The 16,429-nt window shown below is 36.7% G+C and overlaps 1 protein-coding gene across 1 annotated transcript in view; it reads right to left on the minus strand.

Moving 5' to 3' along the window:
• The window catches only part of Tmc1 (transmembrane channel like 1), a 136,207-nt gene that overhangs the window by 105,180 nt on the left and 14,598 nt on the right, over positions 1-16,429 (minus strand). The window contains exon 3 of the mRNA XM_048351722.1: positions 10,298-10,481. Within this exon, the coding sequence (XP_048207679.1) occupies positions 10,298-10,313 (16 nt within the window). The 5' untranslated portion in view covers positions 10,314-10,481. The remainder of the gene's footprint in view (positions 1-10,297; positions 10,482-16,429) is intronic.

Consider the following 16,429-nt stretch of genomic DNA (forward strand, 5'->3'; position numbering starts at 1 on the left):
AGGATGGACAAGAGAAAATTTTTCTCTGCTTCAGAAATTTTTCTCTGCATTTATCTTCTCCAAGAGAAGATAAGGATTCTAACTGGAACTTACTATTATTGGATCCCCTACTTTTTAGTCCTTGGGACTGAAAATTTGGGGATTTCTGAGTCTTCATTAGTAAACTCTAAATGCAGTACTTTTTGTATGCATATAAATCCTATTATTTCTGTTTCACTGGTGACATCTAGTTAATATAGAGAATCTGTGCCTCTAAGATTACTTCATTAGAATCAGAGAGAAGTATGTTAGAAACAATATACAAAAGATAATTTGAAAAAAATCCCACCAAAGAAATATAGGCAAAAGTCCTAAGATAGAAACACAGAATTTGGTATAATATTTTATTCCTAGTACTTACTTTGAGTCCACTGACCCCTTCCTATTGGCTCAGGCAAAATATTATGACAAATATTATGACAATTCTCCTACTTGTAGAGTCGAAGGCATTACAGTAAAACATAATAGGTAGGTTTTCCTTACCTTCCTAAATTTTTAGATGCAAGAGGCCAAGCTTTGTGTATTGAATGTGTTAAAGCATTTGAACAGCACTCATGGAGTCTTATAAACTTTGTCCTGTATCAAGCACTGAACTATGGACATTACATATATTTATTATTCTACTTAGTTCTTATAAGTAATCTGAGGCTAGCTAGTGTTAGGAAAGTAATAGCAGTTGGCAGAGCTGTGTTACAGCATGATGTCATGTGACTCCTCAGACAGGGCAAAGGAAAATTTCCTAAGACAATCTCACCAAGATATCCATCAACTTTCCTTCACAGGATGTGCTTCCACTTCCTGTGTCATTAGTCATGAAATTTCACTGAGTTATGTATGCATCTGTGTGTTTGTGTGTTTGTATGTGTGCATGTGTGTTGAAGGGAGAACTTTAAGATACAGTAAAAGATTTCAGAATTATGAACTACTTTTCACCACTGCTACATTCCTCTCAAACTTCTCTTTACAGTAAGTTAATACTAAACAGTAAGTTATGCCAGTTGTCACTCTTTGGTGTGCTCTTTTTGCTCACCCTGAAGCAAAACCATCATCAATACCCTGATGAGTAAATATGAGATTCACTTATTTCTTATTCAGCAGGCAGCATTAAGAGTATAATGTAATGGCTTTCATGTATAAAGGCCATCAGTTTTCCTCTTTATTCTGTGGTACAGATTCCACAACTATTTCCATACCATTTTCCTCATTCAAATAGTAGAGGATTTCTGCCCGGGAGAAGCCAAAACAGTGCTTAACAAAACTGAATATTTATCACTATCACCCAGAGACTTGAGAGCACAGCTGCCTGTTCTCACCCACTGAGAATCTGGTTTAGTAGATTTGGGATGGGCCCAGTTATTATCTGTTCTGAAAAGCTTTCAAGGCGTGCTAATGTTGCTAGTGTTTCTTTGGGAACCATTGCTTTGAATAATATCCTGATGGCTGAAAGACAATAAGTCTACCACCTTTTTTCAAGAAACATGACTCTCATGACCTCAAAATTGTCTTTTTGTATCTATCATTATGCCACTTTCACATTATTTGGATTATTGTTGTTCTACAATTAACCTTGAGGGTAAGTTTATGTCTTCCAAATTTGTTTCTTTTTTTCCCCCTCAGAGTATTTGTCTCCTGTAGGTCCTTTACATTTTAATATGAATTTTAAGATCACCTTGCCAACTTATGAGGAATTTAAAGAGCAACAGCATCTTGTCAGAATCAGACAGATTTTCCTTCAAAAATAGTTCTACACTTCAAAAACTGACCATAAATAACGTTTTATCCTCTGAGTACCAATTTCCATTTCAGTGAGTCCTGAAAATGATTATTGCATGAGAGTATTGTAATGATTAAATAAATTAAATGTGTGTGTCACTGACTGGTATTCAGAAGGCATCAGTAGACAAATATAATGTATTTTGGCATCTATAAAGTAAATAGTATATTTCCCCTTCATTCCAGAATGTCACATTCTAGCTAGAAATATGTATATATACATATATATCCAAATCTAGTTACAAATATATATATATATACATATATACATATATTACATACTAGTTGATTGCCATTCTGACTAGAGGGAGATGGAATCTTAGTATAGTTTTGATTTACATTTCCTTATGGTTAAGGACATTAAACATTTCTTTATGTACTTATTAGACTTCTATATTTCTTCTTCTGAGAATTGTTTATTCAGTTTGCCCAATAAAAACTGGACTATTTGTTCTTTAACTGTTTAACTATTTGTTTTTGCCATTCTGTGGGTTGTCACTTGATTCTGATAAATTTTCCTTTTTATGTGGAGAAATTTATTAATTTAAGACACTCCCACTCAATCATTCTTGCTCTTATTAGCCGAGCTATTGTAGTCTTATTCAGAAAATAGTGAGCTATGCCTATGCCTTCCAGATTTTTTGGGGGGGAGACGTGTAAAATGAACATACACGCCAGTACTGGAGCTTCAACTCAGGGCCATGGTACAATCTATTAGCTTTTCTCACTAAAATGGGTGCTCTATCACTTGAACCATGCTTCTCCTTCCAGATCATTGATGATTAATTGGAATTTTTTGATTTTTGATTTGTGGAGTTTTTTGCTTCCTCTGGCTTCACACCTCCAACCTCAGATCATAGCCTCCTGAGTAGATCAGATTACAACAGTGAGCCCTGTAGTAGTTTTAAAGTTTCAGATGTTATAGTAGAAACTTGGTGCCACTTGATGTTGATTTTTAGAGAAAGTGACTCAATGTTGTTAGGCCCTGACCAATAGTGAACACTCAGTAAATATTTGCATCAGGAATGAGTAAATGAATAAGTGAATAATAAATCAATTAACAAATGAGGCAACGGTGATATAGCACATTAATTTCCTTCCAGGCCCACATTTACTGTATTTTCTCCTGAGCTTTAAGACTTTGGATTATCATAGGAAACTTTTTGAGAGGAAAGCCACAGGAAGAAGGGGTGGAGTTCATGAATAAACAGAGCAGAGATTTGCAGGACTAGCTTGTGGAAAGTGCTCTTGCAGGGTACTTCCCTAAGTCCCTTAAAGAAAGTAGATCTAGGCACCTCAGTGCTTCCCTCCTGCTTCTCTATACCGAAGCTCTGTTTTATGGTAGCTTTCACAAATCTTCCCCCTTAAAATTCCACATATTTTAATTTGCTGGCTTCTTTTTGCAGCATTTGTGCAGTCTGGCAGCTTTGCTTTACATCACCAGATCCTCCTCCATTTAGAGGCAGTTCAACCACAGGACACTGGGGTGGAGCCACAGCAGGGAATAGCAACTCATGTTCCTCACTTCTGAAAACTGCTATGTGGGTCATCACACTCTTAGTGAAAGCAAAGGCTCATGGTGGGATGGCTTTTCCTCCCAGCAGCTGACACTGATGGTACACAAACATCTTGCACCCCCCGCCTGCTACTGATCAAGAAAAATCTAGTCGGAAGCAAAGGACAAAAAAGATTTTTTTTTTCTTTTAGCAGAACATATTACATACAGTCTTAGCAGGTATACCTGCAAGTCCAGAAAGTAAGGTGTTATCATGGAGCCCAAGGTAACTTTTAGATCTGCTGACCACAGCTGAGTCACCAGTTGCAGACTTGTGAGCCTCTAAAGAGGAGTGGGCTGTGGTTAATTTCAGTGTGCAAGTGACTCCATCCATCCATCCCAGGTCATCTACATGCAGTGCTAAAGCACCTCCAATGTGACATTCTACCTGTGAAATATCTTTCTACCACTTTCTGTAGCAATCTGTCTAATAAGTTACTGGATCTAAAAATAGACCTACTTCCTTCACTTCTGCCTTACCACAGAACCAATGGAGGAAAAAAGGCTAGCGGCCAGCCTCCTTTTCTAACACACCATTCAAGCAGAAGCTAAGGAGGACTTGTACAAGAAATGCCTCCTTGTATTCTTCTTAGGGCCATTTGAGAGTAAGTCACAGGATGTTGATGATAAATTATGAAATAAAATCAAGGGTCACTTTACCTATCATATATGTTATTCACATAATTGAACACCCATTCAAAAAGTTTCAACTATTCTTGAGCAATGGGAAAATATATCATGAAATAGTAGTCATGCCCTTGCTTTTCCAGTGACTCAATGACTTATTCTGATGTTTGTGGAAGAGTCCTGATGATAAATATTTTATGGTTAAGTTGCTAATGGATAACTTGTAGCTACAATTTTTTTCTTCTTTTAAAATAGGCAATACGATCTTAAATATATGGCATAAATAAGTAGTTATTTATAATTTAAAACCAAAACAAAGCCTTTAAGCACTTTTATCAAGCCATAAAAGATGGAACATAGCTGGGTGCTGGTGGCTTATGCTTGTAAACCTAGCTACTCAGGAAGCTGAGATATGAGAATCACAGTTCAAAGCCAGCCCTGGTAGGAAAGTCCATGAGACTCTTATCTCCAATTAACCACCTAAAAACTGGAAGTAAAGTTGTGGCTCACAGTGGTAAAGCACTAGCTCTGAGTAGAAAAGCTTAGAGACAATTCCAGGCCATGGGTTCAAGCCACACAACTGACAAACAAAACAAAAAAAGGATGGCATATACAAAAGCTTCACACAAAAACAGAATGCAGGCCAGGTTCAGGGTCTCACGACTGTAATTCCAGTTACATGGAAAACCGAGAACAAGAAGACTTCAGTTTGAGGCCAGCTCCGGCAAAATGTTAGGGGGACCCCATCTTAACCAGGCTTGGTATGGTGGCTCATACCTGAAATCTCAGCTATGCTGTATGCTTAGTAAGAAGAATAATGGCCTGAGGTTAGCCCACAGCCAAATGTAAGACATCCTAACAATAACAACAAAGAAAAATTACTAAACTAATAAAGGATTGAAGACATAGCTTGAGTGTGAGCCTAACAAGTGCCAGGACCTAAGCTCAAATCACAGTGAAACAATAAATGAAAGAAATGGAGAGGGGAAAGGAAGGATGAGGGGATGGAGGGAGAGAGGAAAGCAAGAAGACAAAAAAGAAGGAAAAGTCAAGGCAGGAGGACCCAGGTCTTAGCTACTTGATATTTCTGACCAGGATTCACAAACATCATTCCCCAGTGTCCAATAGATACTATTGCAAGAACAATTTTTATATTCATATTAACATGAAAATAAAAACGATAATATATTCTTTCCTGAGAACTCAATGGAAGTCTATTCTCTTCATATTTCCAATATGTCTCTATATGCAAAATCTTATGTGTAAATGACAAAGAAACTCAGAAATCCTTTGAAACAAACGTTTGTAAATTTGGGAACTTGGAACAGATATAGAAAGACAAGACTTTTGTCCTTTGAGTCAAAACAAAATATTATTTTTTCCAAAGAAGATAGAGTTGAGGAAGTGGATGGTATTTCATTGGGCTTTACCTCTCAAAGCCCAGATATTTAAGAACTGGCACTGACTTGAGTATAATTTGGAAAGTTCAAAGACATGAAAACATACCTGTGACAGAGATTTCTATTTCACAAAATTCACCATATGTGAATGAGACCTTGTACTAATTATGAGTGTAAATTGCACATAATATTGGCCATGGAGAAAAGATTAAAAACACAGCAAAATCAACATAAAGACTACGGCTACTATTGAGGAGACATCTGCTTATTACCCAGAAAACATCATCATGCTGCACAAATCAAGGATAGATTTTTCAGTCTAGACTTCAATAAGCAGACAAGGACAGGAATATCAAAACAGACAAAACGTCAATCTGCACAATGAATAGACCATCCTTCTTTCAAGGAGAAAGAATAGACATGAGGAATAATGCACAGATGAGGTTTCAGGACTAGAAATTTACTTACAGCATCGTGTGGTCATTATTAAGCAATGGATGGGAACACCCAGCCATCAGTAATTAAGACCCAGGAATTGCAAATAGATACCATAACTAAAAACAGAGCATGAACAGCATAGGATGTACAGAAGACTGAGCTTTGGCTAGCCTATTAACTACTTCTCTTATGGATTATTTTCTCCCTATAGATGACCCTCTTTCAGTCTATAGAAATTGTGTCCCTTTCCAAATAAATCTTCTAATCACCCCTGCTTTTTCTCTCAGCTTCACGTATGGGTGTTTTTATTCCACCTCCCTGAATTATTTTTCTAGATCCAGTGGCTGAGGTAGATAGCTGAACTGACTCTCTGGATAAACATTTTTTGGTGCTAAGACTCAGATCAAACATGTATGTTTCTGCAGAAGAAAAGAACTGTCCTTGCCATCTCTGTCCTAAATGAAGAAATGTTTTTCTACTGTTTGTATTTTGAGCTCTTTTCCTCACCCAATATTGTCTTCAGACAGCTTGGATAAGCATAACTTACTTTGAGGTTCTTCCTAAGTCCTGCCTCTGAGAAGAAAAATCTGGCTTGTGGCTGCACTGGATTGGGAAATCATGGGTAAGGGCTTGCATTGAGGAATCTTAATTCTGATACCAGTGAACCCAAAACAGTTAAAATTTGGAGGATAGAAAAATAGAAAGTAGCTACACAGGGTGATTTGGACATCTTTGAATTTTTTCAAATTTGAGCTGATCACTACTATGTACATCTATGTATGATGATAACTAAGGCCAGGGAACAATCAGAGTTTGGAGCAAAACAACTCCTGGAATTCAGGTGGTTTGGGGAAAGTTTAGGTTATCCAATAGTCAAATAAAATTTCTAATCATAGACCTTGTTTATAGTCCTTAGAAAGTTTTTTATTTATTTATTTTTATTTTACTAAACCAAGTTAGGCTTACTCTATACCTGTCCAAAAACTAAGCTTAAAACAATTCCCACACACATACTGTGAATCGCAAATTGGTTCTTTTTATTTGTAACCCAAGAGGGGAGTCAGAAAAAAAATAAGGAAATTATGATCAAAATTATTTTAAATTTGATTGCCAAGTATAAATTAAAGACCTAACCTGGTCACTGTACCTGGTCACTGTGCTACTAGGTACTCAGAAAGTAGAGAAAATGTTCATGAGACTCAATTTCAACCACTGAAAAGTTGGGTTTGGTGATGTATGCCTGTTGTTTAAGCTACTATAGGAAGTATAAAAAGAATCACAGTCCAGGCTAGCCTAAGGATAAATATGAGACTCTATTTGAGAAACAATAAAAGCAAAAGGGGCTGAGAGTGTAATTAAACAGGCAACTCTAAAGAGTTAATAGTTTGTTAATCTCTTTCAAATTATGTCGAGTGAAAGAGAAAGCAAGTAACATGGTTACACTTTAAATTATGATTCAAAATTGCTCTCTCATTATCCACAAATGCCCATGATTGGTCTGCATTACAAGGTATTACTACACAATATACTGAAGTTCTTTAATGTGACCACCCCCTCCTCTCTGGAAAGTCTGCATTAGCTTCTGGGATGGTCTTCTCTCCAGTGTCTCTTCTCATCCCTCTAACCCAACCATTCTGTTTCCCCCATAAGTTGATACTCTTCCATCCACCAGAAAATGCTTAAGTTAGCCAGAGTGCTATTATTGGTCCCCTTCCCTGTCATTCTATATGCTTTCTTAGGAAGCCACTTGAGCACCAGAGATGTCACTCAGTGGGAGAATGTTTGCCTAACACGCACAAGGCCCTGGGCTTGATCCTCAAAAATAAAATAGAAATAAAATCCCATGATTCTAATAATGACATCAAAACCAGTATGAATAGTCATCTCCCTCCTGAGCTCTAACAAATAACTTCACTCATACCCCAATTATGCGTTTTCTTTCTGGTGCCTCCCAGTTTCACATATTGGAATTTAATTTTGATTAGTTGACCAAGACAAAAATTTGGGAATTATTCTTAATAACTTCTTCATCTTCCTACATCCCACCTCACCAAATAATACTAATTCTATTTATGAAACACTAGTGCTGTCCTGTCTGTTGGAATCACATGTAAACCTCAAGTACTTCTTTACATATCCTCAAATGTGCCTTTCCTACCCATGTCACCAACTGCATCCCATCCCCAATCATTCATGTGCCTTTGAGGTACTAAGTACACAACAGTGTTGACCAACTATGATCCCAGAGATCTTTGGATCTATCATCTTCACACTTCATTGGAATACCATACTGCAGAATGAGGGATGTGGCATACTACATCAATGCCCCAAAGAAGTAATATTCTAAGCAATGCCCTACTGTTTAATCAAAGCTTGTATGTTGTGTTACTTCTCCTTGGAATAGAAATGGGAGATGAGAAGGATACAAGGAAATAAGCTTGCCTTTCTTCACCTCTTCATGTACAATATACAAGTACCGATTTTTCTTCTTGTGTCCCATGGGAGCATTTCAACATACTGTGTAATGTACTAGCCAACTGACTTCCTTTATAGCTTGTGAAAATGGTAGGAAACATGAAGAAATCACTTGCCAATGGTTTACATCTAGCTATCATTGTGACTCACCACTGTGTATGAAGTAGAATGTGTCATGGGTTAAACACTCAAAAATCAAAGCTATTAATATGATACTGGATAGGATGTAAATCAAAAGAGGCAATGTTATTGGTTTTCCTTATGAAGCCTCAACAATGTCTATAAAATTACATTCAATGATGTGTGAACTTGCATCTACTTCATTCACCTTATTCCAAGTGATATAACTATATAGCCCATATATTTCTGGGCCACAGTGTGATATTTTGAAATACAGTTACATTGGGTCCATTTTCTTTCAAATAAGTCAAATGTACATATCATGGAAAATATCTAGAAGATACCCAAATGCCAACAGTGCTCTTTCTATGGTAGAATTCGATGTTTTTGTTAAAGTATTATTTAATTTTTTCTGAATTTTATAAATCCGCTACAGCACACATGATGTTCATAATCAAACTAAACTTATTGAACTTTAAACTGCATTACTGCAAAGACAACAAGGTTGATTTTAAAATAGCATTAGTAATCAGCAAGAATAATCAATTGTAGAGCTGTGAATGTGGCTCTATGGTAGAGTGCTTGTCTAGTTTGTACAGGCCTTCTATTCAACCCCTAGAGCCACAAAAACAGAAATAGAAACAAACAACAACAACAAAAAGAAACATCCTTACCTGTTTAATGAGACGAATAGTTTTTAAGATAGTACAAGTGGCTCTATCACACATTAAAAAAATAAAACCAGTGGAGGCCTAATATTTTTTCAGGCCTGAAAACTTCATAACTAAATAGACAAAAGGCTTTGAGGACTCCAGGTCAAGAGATCTTAGGTAAGACTTACATCTTCCCCTTATTAACAGAAAACCAACTTCATGCTTTCAAAAGCTCATGTGTAACTTTGGGCTAATTTCAATAACTTCCTGAGGCAGATATGGAAAGCCTTACAAAATATGTGTTTTTGTTTTCCAGAAGCAGTGACTTACTTCAATAATTATATTCTTAAGAGTCCCCAGATGTTAGATGTTAATAACATGACTGAGCACACAAAGTAGGATACTACTCAGATTACCAAGATACTACTCTGAAGCTGGATGGCTTTCATAGATTATCTCTAAATGAGGTCTCTGTCTCTATCTTCCATTTAAAGATCAAATGAATCAGCTAGACTGCCTGGACTGGGTGTTCTTACTGAAAAACAGGCATATATGTCTACATTTTCCTATTTGGAAGTTCTATTAGATTGTCTTTGGAGTATTTCAATGTTACTTAAAATAGACCCAAATAGAAGCAAACATCACAAATCAACTACTGAGCCTGCCACATTATATATCAGACATTGAAGAATCAATAGCAAGTCATAGCAATCGATGATGTATTTCATGAAATGCCCCATTTCTTTCCATAAACACCTGCAATGTGATTTTTACCTTATCTTGCCTTTTCTTAGCCTGTTTCCTCCTCAATTTTACTTAACTCAAAGCTTTATTACCTGGATAAATTAAATCAGAACACAACTCCTCCAAGAAGCTGTACATGTACTAATCTGATGACTGATCACAGCCATGAAGCTTGAGTCTGGAGTTGCTGCTCTGGAATCACAATGTATTTTGCTTTTCCCACTGTCTCCCTTGAAAGGTAAATTTGGCCATTTGTCAGGTGGTAAAAATCATACATCCAAACAAGAAAGCTTAACGCATTTCCACTTCCTAAACAAAAGAATCTATCCATGGGGCAGGGTGGGGAGGGAGGGGAACAGAAGAAAGGAAAGCACTGCAAGAAGAGACAAATATCGTGAAACACATTTTGCAAATAAACATATACCTCTATAGAAGAAACAGTACTTCACAAAGAGACCTTTACTTTGAAATACCTTTTTTTGGTGGCATCCTGGTGGTAGTGTCCTGTTAGAATGGCTCAGTGGATGGCCGGCTGGCTCAAGAAGGGATTGCAGGTTGGGGGTGGAGGTGAAGGGGGACCAAGGTATCAGGTTTGATCTGGCGCACCTGCATACTCCTACCTGCCACTGAACGTCTCCACTGGTGCCATTTCACAGTCTGAAACGTAAGAAGGTACTAATTTCCTCACCATTAAATTTTCATGAATGTTTAGTTTGCCATTTAAGGATGGGAGTCCTCAGGTCGCCAAGGTCACATTTGGGGCTCATGCTTGAAATAAAATTAACTGGGTTCTGTAAGTCTTGTTTGGTCCAAATCTGGTTTCATCTCACCCTGTGCTGCTGCTGCTGCCTGCCTCATTTTTAACTCCCCCCTCCCAGGCTTTAACCTAATTACACATATTGAGGACAGTGTAAGTTCACTCTTAGAAAGGTGAGAAATACTAACCAGTAGGTGCACCTGGTAAATGAAATGAGTAAGTAACGCAGCTACTCTGACACCCAGGAGTTTGGGTTTAAGCAGCAAAGTTATAAAGCATTCAGCCTGGCCATTTATCTTCCATAATGGGAATGTCCAAAAACATTACTCTCCCTTCCCCAACAACTGCATACAGAAAACTTTCCATAAAGAATTTGTTACCATAACTTTTCTTGCGATAGAAAGAAACTTCTACTACGCTCATTTTGGAATTGCAAAAATAAGGTCCATGATTTGAATGAAACACTTTCTGTCACTTTCTGAAAGTGTTGAAATGTCTTGTTGCAAAAGAGGCTGCCTTTTTAGAATGAGGCACTGGCATTCTCTGGTTACTTCGGTGATGGCTGGCTTGGCTTTTCTGACCTCGGCAACAGGATGCAATGTTTTGAAATGGATCCTCTTGGCACGTTTATACCAGAGCAAGCTTTTGGTTCTACAAATCAATTGGTGCACATACAAGATCCTTCTAGAATATATAGATAGATGAGTGTATAATTTTAACATATGCAGTATGGGGGCAAGACCCCAATTGTAGTTGCAAACAAGCTTCATAAGGCTGATGTTTATCTAGATTGTTTCACTTTCCCATATGCTAGATCTTATCTGGAACAGTAAGACAAGCGACAGCTGACGCAAGTGTTCTTAGTTAAAGATATACAGAGTGGTTCTTTGACTTTTGGTCTATGATGAGTTGAAATTCTGTTACTACAAAATTACAGAATCTATAATCTAGAGAGGGATTAATGTGAAAATTGACTCATATTATTAAAGCACAAATAGAAAACAATTCTAAATATTATTCTAACAAAAACCATACTAGTATATATAAATTAACAAAAGATGTTCTATAAGCCCCCTATCCACAAAAGTAATAATATAACATCAATATGTAATTAATGTAATATTACAATTAAATACAGAAACAAAACAGAAAAGCAATATGAAGGCAAAATAAATTAAGCTAATTTAACTTTTAAAAAATTCAATTTATTAAATGATGCTTCAAAGAAAAATTAAGTGGGAAAAACGTTTTGCAATTCTTTTAGTATCTAATTGGACTAGCATATCAAATAAAGATCTCCTGAGTACACATAAGAAAAGAACAAAACACTGAAATTAGGGAAAAATAACAAAATAGATGGATAGATACCTCATATGTGATGATATAAAATGACTTTTAATGCAAATAAATAATGAGCAAGAACATGTATATTGATTTTGGAGAAGACAGAAGCATATAGCCAATAAATTTATGAGGAAAGGAACCCAAACTATTCCAAGGAAACAGAAATCAAGGTCACTGCAGGTATAAACATTTTTACCTATTTGCTTTGCAAAATTAATAAATATGCTAAGGCCAACTATGAGAGAATAAGGAATAAGATCTTTCATATATGGCTGATAAGATAATTCAAATACTCTGTATATCCATCCAAAAGTACACTACAAAGTTGAAATTTGGCTGAACCATGCATGATTTAGGAACTTTTCTACTGAAAATATACACAAAAAATTCTCAAACATGTTCAAGAAGAGACAGATACTAGTCATCTCCCAGCACTATTTATAATAGGATACCATTAAAAATATAAATATGGTCATTAATATATAAATTATGGAATAGTCACAACAAGGTGTAAGTGAATGAACACCTCATGGTGGGAAGGGAAAGGGGGAGAAGGGATGGGGGTATGAGGGACAAGGTAACAAGCAGTACAAGAAATGTATCCAATGCCTAACGTATGAAACTGTAACCTCTCTGTACATCAGTTTGATAATAAAAATTTGAAAAAAAAATAAATTATGGAATAGTCACAACATTGCAAAATATGTCTGTGAAATATTTACAAGGAAAAAATATAAAACAGTAAAAGTAAGTAGTTGAATCATAAATGTATACATAAATGGAAATTAAAAGAGAAAAAAGAACTTTGAAATGAAGAAAATAGCACAAAGACACATAACATCTAGCTGCCATATTTTACTAGAAAGCTGTAGTTATCATTTAAGTATAGTACTTCTTGTCCAAAAGACAGACAAAATCCAGAACTGAACTCATGTAAACAGAAAAGTTATAAAGTGTTCAGTATCGCAATTTATGTTCAAAATGGGGAAGCCGCGTATAATGAACTCTTTTTTTTTTTTTTTTTTTTGCCAGTCCTGGGGCTTGGACTCAGGGCCTGAGCACTGTCCGTGGCTTCTTTTTGCTCAAGGCTAGCTAGAACTCTGCCACTTGAGCCACAGCACCACTTCTGGCTGCTTTCTATATATGTGGTGCTGGGGAATTGAACCTAGGGCTTTATGTATACGAGGCAAGTACTCTTGCCACTAGGCCATATTCCCAGCCCTAAGCCTCGTATAATGAAAAAATATTTGATGTAGTATAAAGTAAAATAATAGGAGAATAAAAAAAACATATTGAAATATGACTATTTCAAGTAGTTCATTAAGATAGGAGAAATAAGCATTCATTTATCCTGGTAATAGTGACCTCTTTGCTGACTACTCCTGTCATAATAATAGTTTTAAAGAAGAAGAAAGTGATCCTCTCAAATTCCATGATCTGACATGTTAAATTTGAAATGTTACTAGGTAATGGCTTCTGTCTTTTTGAACCATTTTTCTGTGCAGAGCATAGAAATCTAGGATCTGGCTGCAGAACAGAATGTGAACACTAGCTGGCAATATGAAAGCTGAAGCTGATATAAATTGAGAAGTGAAATAGAAGAGATTTGGATTGGATGAAAGTAGAGGAAGGAGAATTAATATCTTTCAATCTAAGAGTGAAAAATTTAGAGATTGATAAAAATCTATTACAAAGATCATCAACACAACAATTAAAATAACAAGAACATACAACAGGGAAGGGGGATATGGAAAGAGTGTAGGGAAATAGATCTAGCACCTCATCATTAATATTGAAAACCCAGCTAAATTATTTAAACTCCTATTATTTTACTTTATACTACGTCAAATTTTTTTTCATTGTGTTTTCATTATATCAGGCTCTGGGTTATTCTTTTATTTTTTTTATTTTTTGGCTTGCTTAATTCTTCATTCTCTTAACAAAATCTGTATTCTTCAGCTTCTAAATTTGCTAGAAAGTGACATATGTTATTCACCAATATCCATAAATTTTCCCCTCTAGAGTAAATTTGTCCTTTCCTACATTACTTTATCATATGGTGTATACACTCCTTTATTTTGTTGGAATGTGTCACCAAATAACTTTCTGCCAAACACTGGTGAGAGATAATGTAGGCAATGTATTTTTGGTGGTAAACAGTTTTCGTTAAGGACTTTAAGGATCATTGCATTTTTGTCTACTGGATATCAAATTTTTCTGATACCAGATAGAATCAAATATTTTGTTGTTGTTTTCTTAAATGACTTTGCAATAGTAATGTACGTATGATCACATAAGATGATCCTAAGCAAAACAAGATTTGGAAATAAATGGTTTAACTTTGTTGTTGTCATCTTCAACATACCATATGAAGTTATGTCTTTATCTTTTGTCATTCTTCCCCATGGTTTTACCCCTGGTGTCACTGTAACTGACTTTGGTACAGTGGGTATTGTATGTATATTTATAGGCACTAACGAAGGGGAGAACCAAAATGGAGGGACGTAGGGTTAAAGGCGAACCAATGTAACAACAATACTTACAAGACATTATGCTGTAAACCTACTGTACAACTTGGAGGAGGGTGGGGACAGAACCAGAGAGGGGGCAAGGTGGGAGAAAAATGAGGGAGGAGGTAACAAGTTTGATGAGAAATGCCTTACATTACTCACTGCCTTACATATGTAACTGTAACCCCTCTGTATATTACTTTGACAATAAAAATATATGTGACTTTTTTTAAAAAAATGGGGAAGCCTCAAAACATTACTACATTCTGTAATATGGAGGTCAGACCTGGCCAGCGCCATCATTGGCTGTTGAGGGTGTCAGATTGACTTCATCTCAGACTAGTTAAAGAGAACAGAAGCCAAATCCATCTTCACTAAGATCTCCCCCACCCTATCCAGGGAAGTTCCCCTTTGCTGTGATAACATTGTGTAACCTGCTTGACCACCTGAGTAGTAGAACATTCAAGGTTAAACCTGTGCCCTCCCATGAGTAGGTGTATCCGTCTGCATCATGTGAGTCCTGCCAAATCCATGAGCCAAGTCTAACTAAAATGATAGGTTGGTTCAAACCATTGCTATGAGGCAGACTGTAACTCCATTGGCCACCTGCGTGTGACCTGGAATGCTCTTTAAGTGTTGTGACCTCATTGGCCACCTGAGTGTGGCAGGATTGACCATGTGGTATTTGCCTTTATAATTCGACCCGAGCATCCGGATAGGCGGTCCCAGTTCCTGAGTCTGGGCTGCGGCCCTGGCCCATCGGTATACTTTTTACTTCCCCAATAAATTCATTTTTTGTCTCTTAGTGGTGGACTCTTGGAGGGATAGGCAATTCTCCCACAAAACCCCTGCCTCAGACCCCCTTACACTTTCCTCAATGACTGTGTAGATAAAACTTGCTACAAGGAAACTGATTTTTCTTTCTGCTAACATTAACTTGTATTTTCCCCAAGGCTTGCCACTTGAACCACAGCTTCACTTCTGGCTTTGGGGGAGCTAAGTGGAGCTAAGAGTCTCATGGAATTTCCTTCCTAGACTGGCTTCACACTGGGATCCTCAGATCTCAGCCTTCTGAGGAGCTAGCTTTTAGGCATGAAACATTGGAGCCCATCTCCAAAGAAACTTCTTGTTATTTTCATGTACAAACAAATCTTGGCTATTAAAAAAAAAAGTTCTAAGAGAAAGGATGAAAAGAGGAATGCACTTAAATGATGACTGATCATTCATCCTCAATAGGTACAAAAGACAGGTGTTAGGTGGCGGCTGGTGCCTCATGCTTGTAATCCTAGCTACTCAGGAAGCTGAGATGTGAGGATCTTAACTCTCTTTTCTCTGTCATCTTAAATCAAGGATAACTGGTAGATTTACATGAACTGAGAGAGCTCTTCTATTCAGTGGAGTTTATAGATTCAATGTTCAGAGAAAAGATAAAACCTGTCCCTAGGTAGCGAGTTCATTTTCACTACAAAAAAAAAAGTGTGTTAGATGAGCATATGCTGAGGTATGTCAGTGTCTTGCCTTAGATCAGAACTGCTTAATGATATACTCTTATTAGTCATTTTATACATTACATCAGAATTTCAGTTTGCCGTTACCCCTGACAAAATCCAAACCTTGAATAATACCATACTTTTTCTCTAGGTTGACTTTAAGCTTCTGTTTGACCAACTGTCTGATCTTAGATACCCAAATCAAATACCCAATGAGATTTTGATTGATTCATTTTTGTCTTTCAAAATTGTAGCAAGTTATAATGTGATATTGTGATTTATACTAAGAAATACATGTATTTCATCATTTCAGTTGTAATAAGGAGTCTAAGTGCTTCTTGCAGCCATCCTGGTGCCTCTTGCTGTGTGGAAGGAATTCACACAGTGCTAAAAAGCCTAGAAGTGAGACAGGCCATTCATTGAATGCAGATGCCCAGCTCAAGGTGAGCTAGGAGGGCTCTGCTTCAGAGAAATGCAGATAGCATCCCTTTAGGGAAGCTTTGC

Source organism: Perognathus longimembris, chromosome 1, assembly GCF_023159225.1.
Source record: "Perognathus longimembris pacificus isolate PPM17 chromosome 1, ASM2315922v1, whole genome shotgun sequence".
Classification (NCBI taxonomy): Eukaryota; Metazoa; Chordata; class Mammalia; order Rodentia; family Heteromyidae; genus Perognathus; species Perognathus longimembris.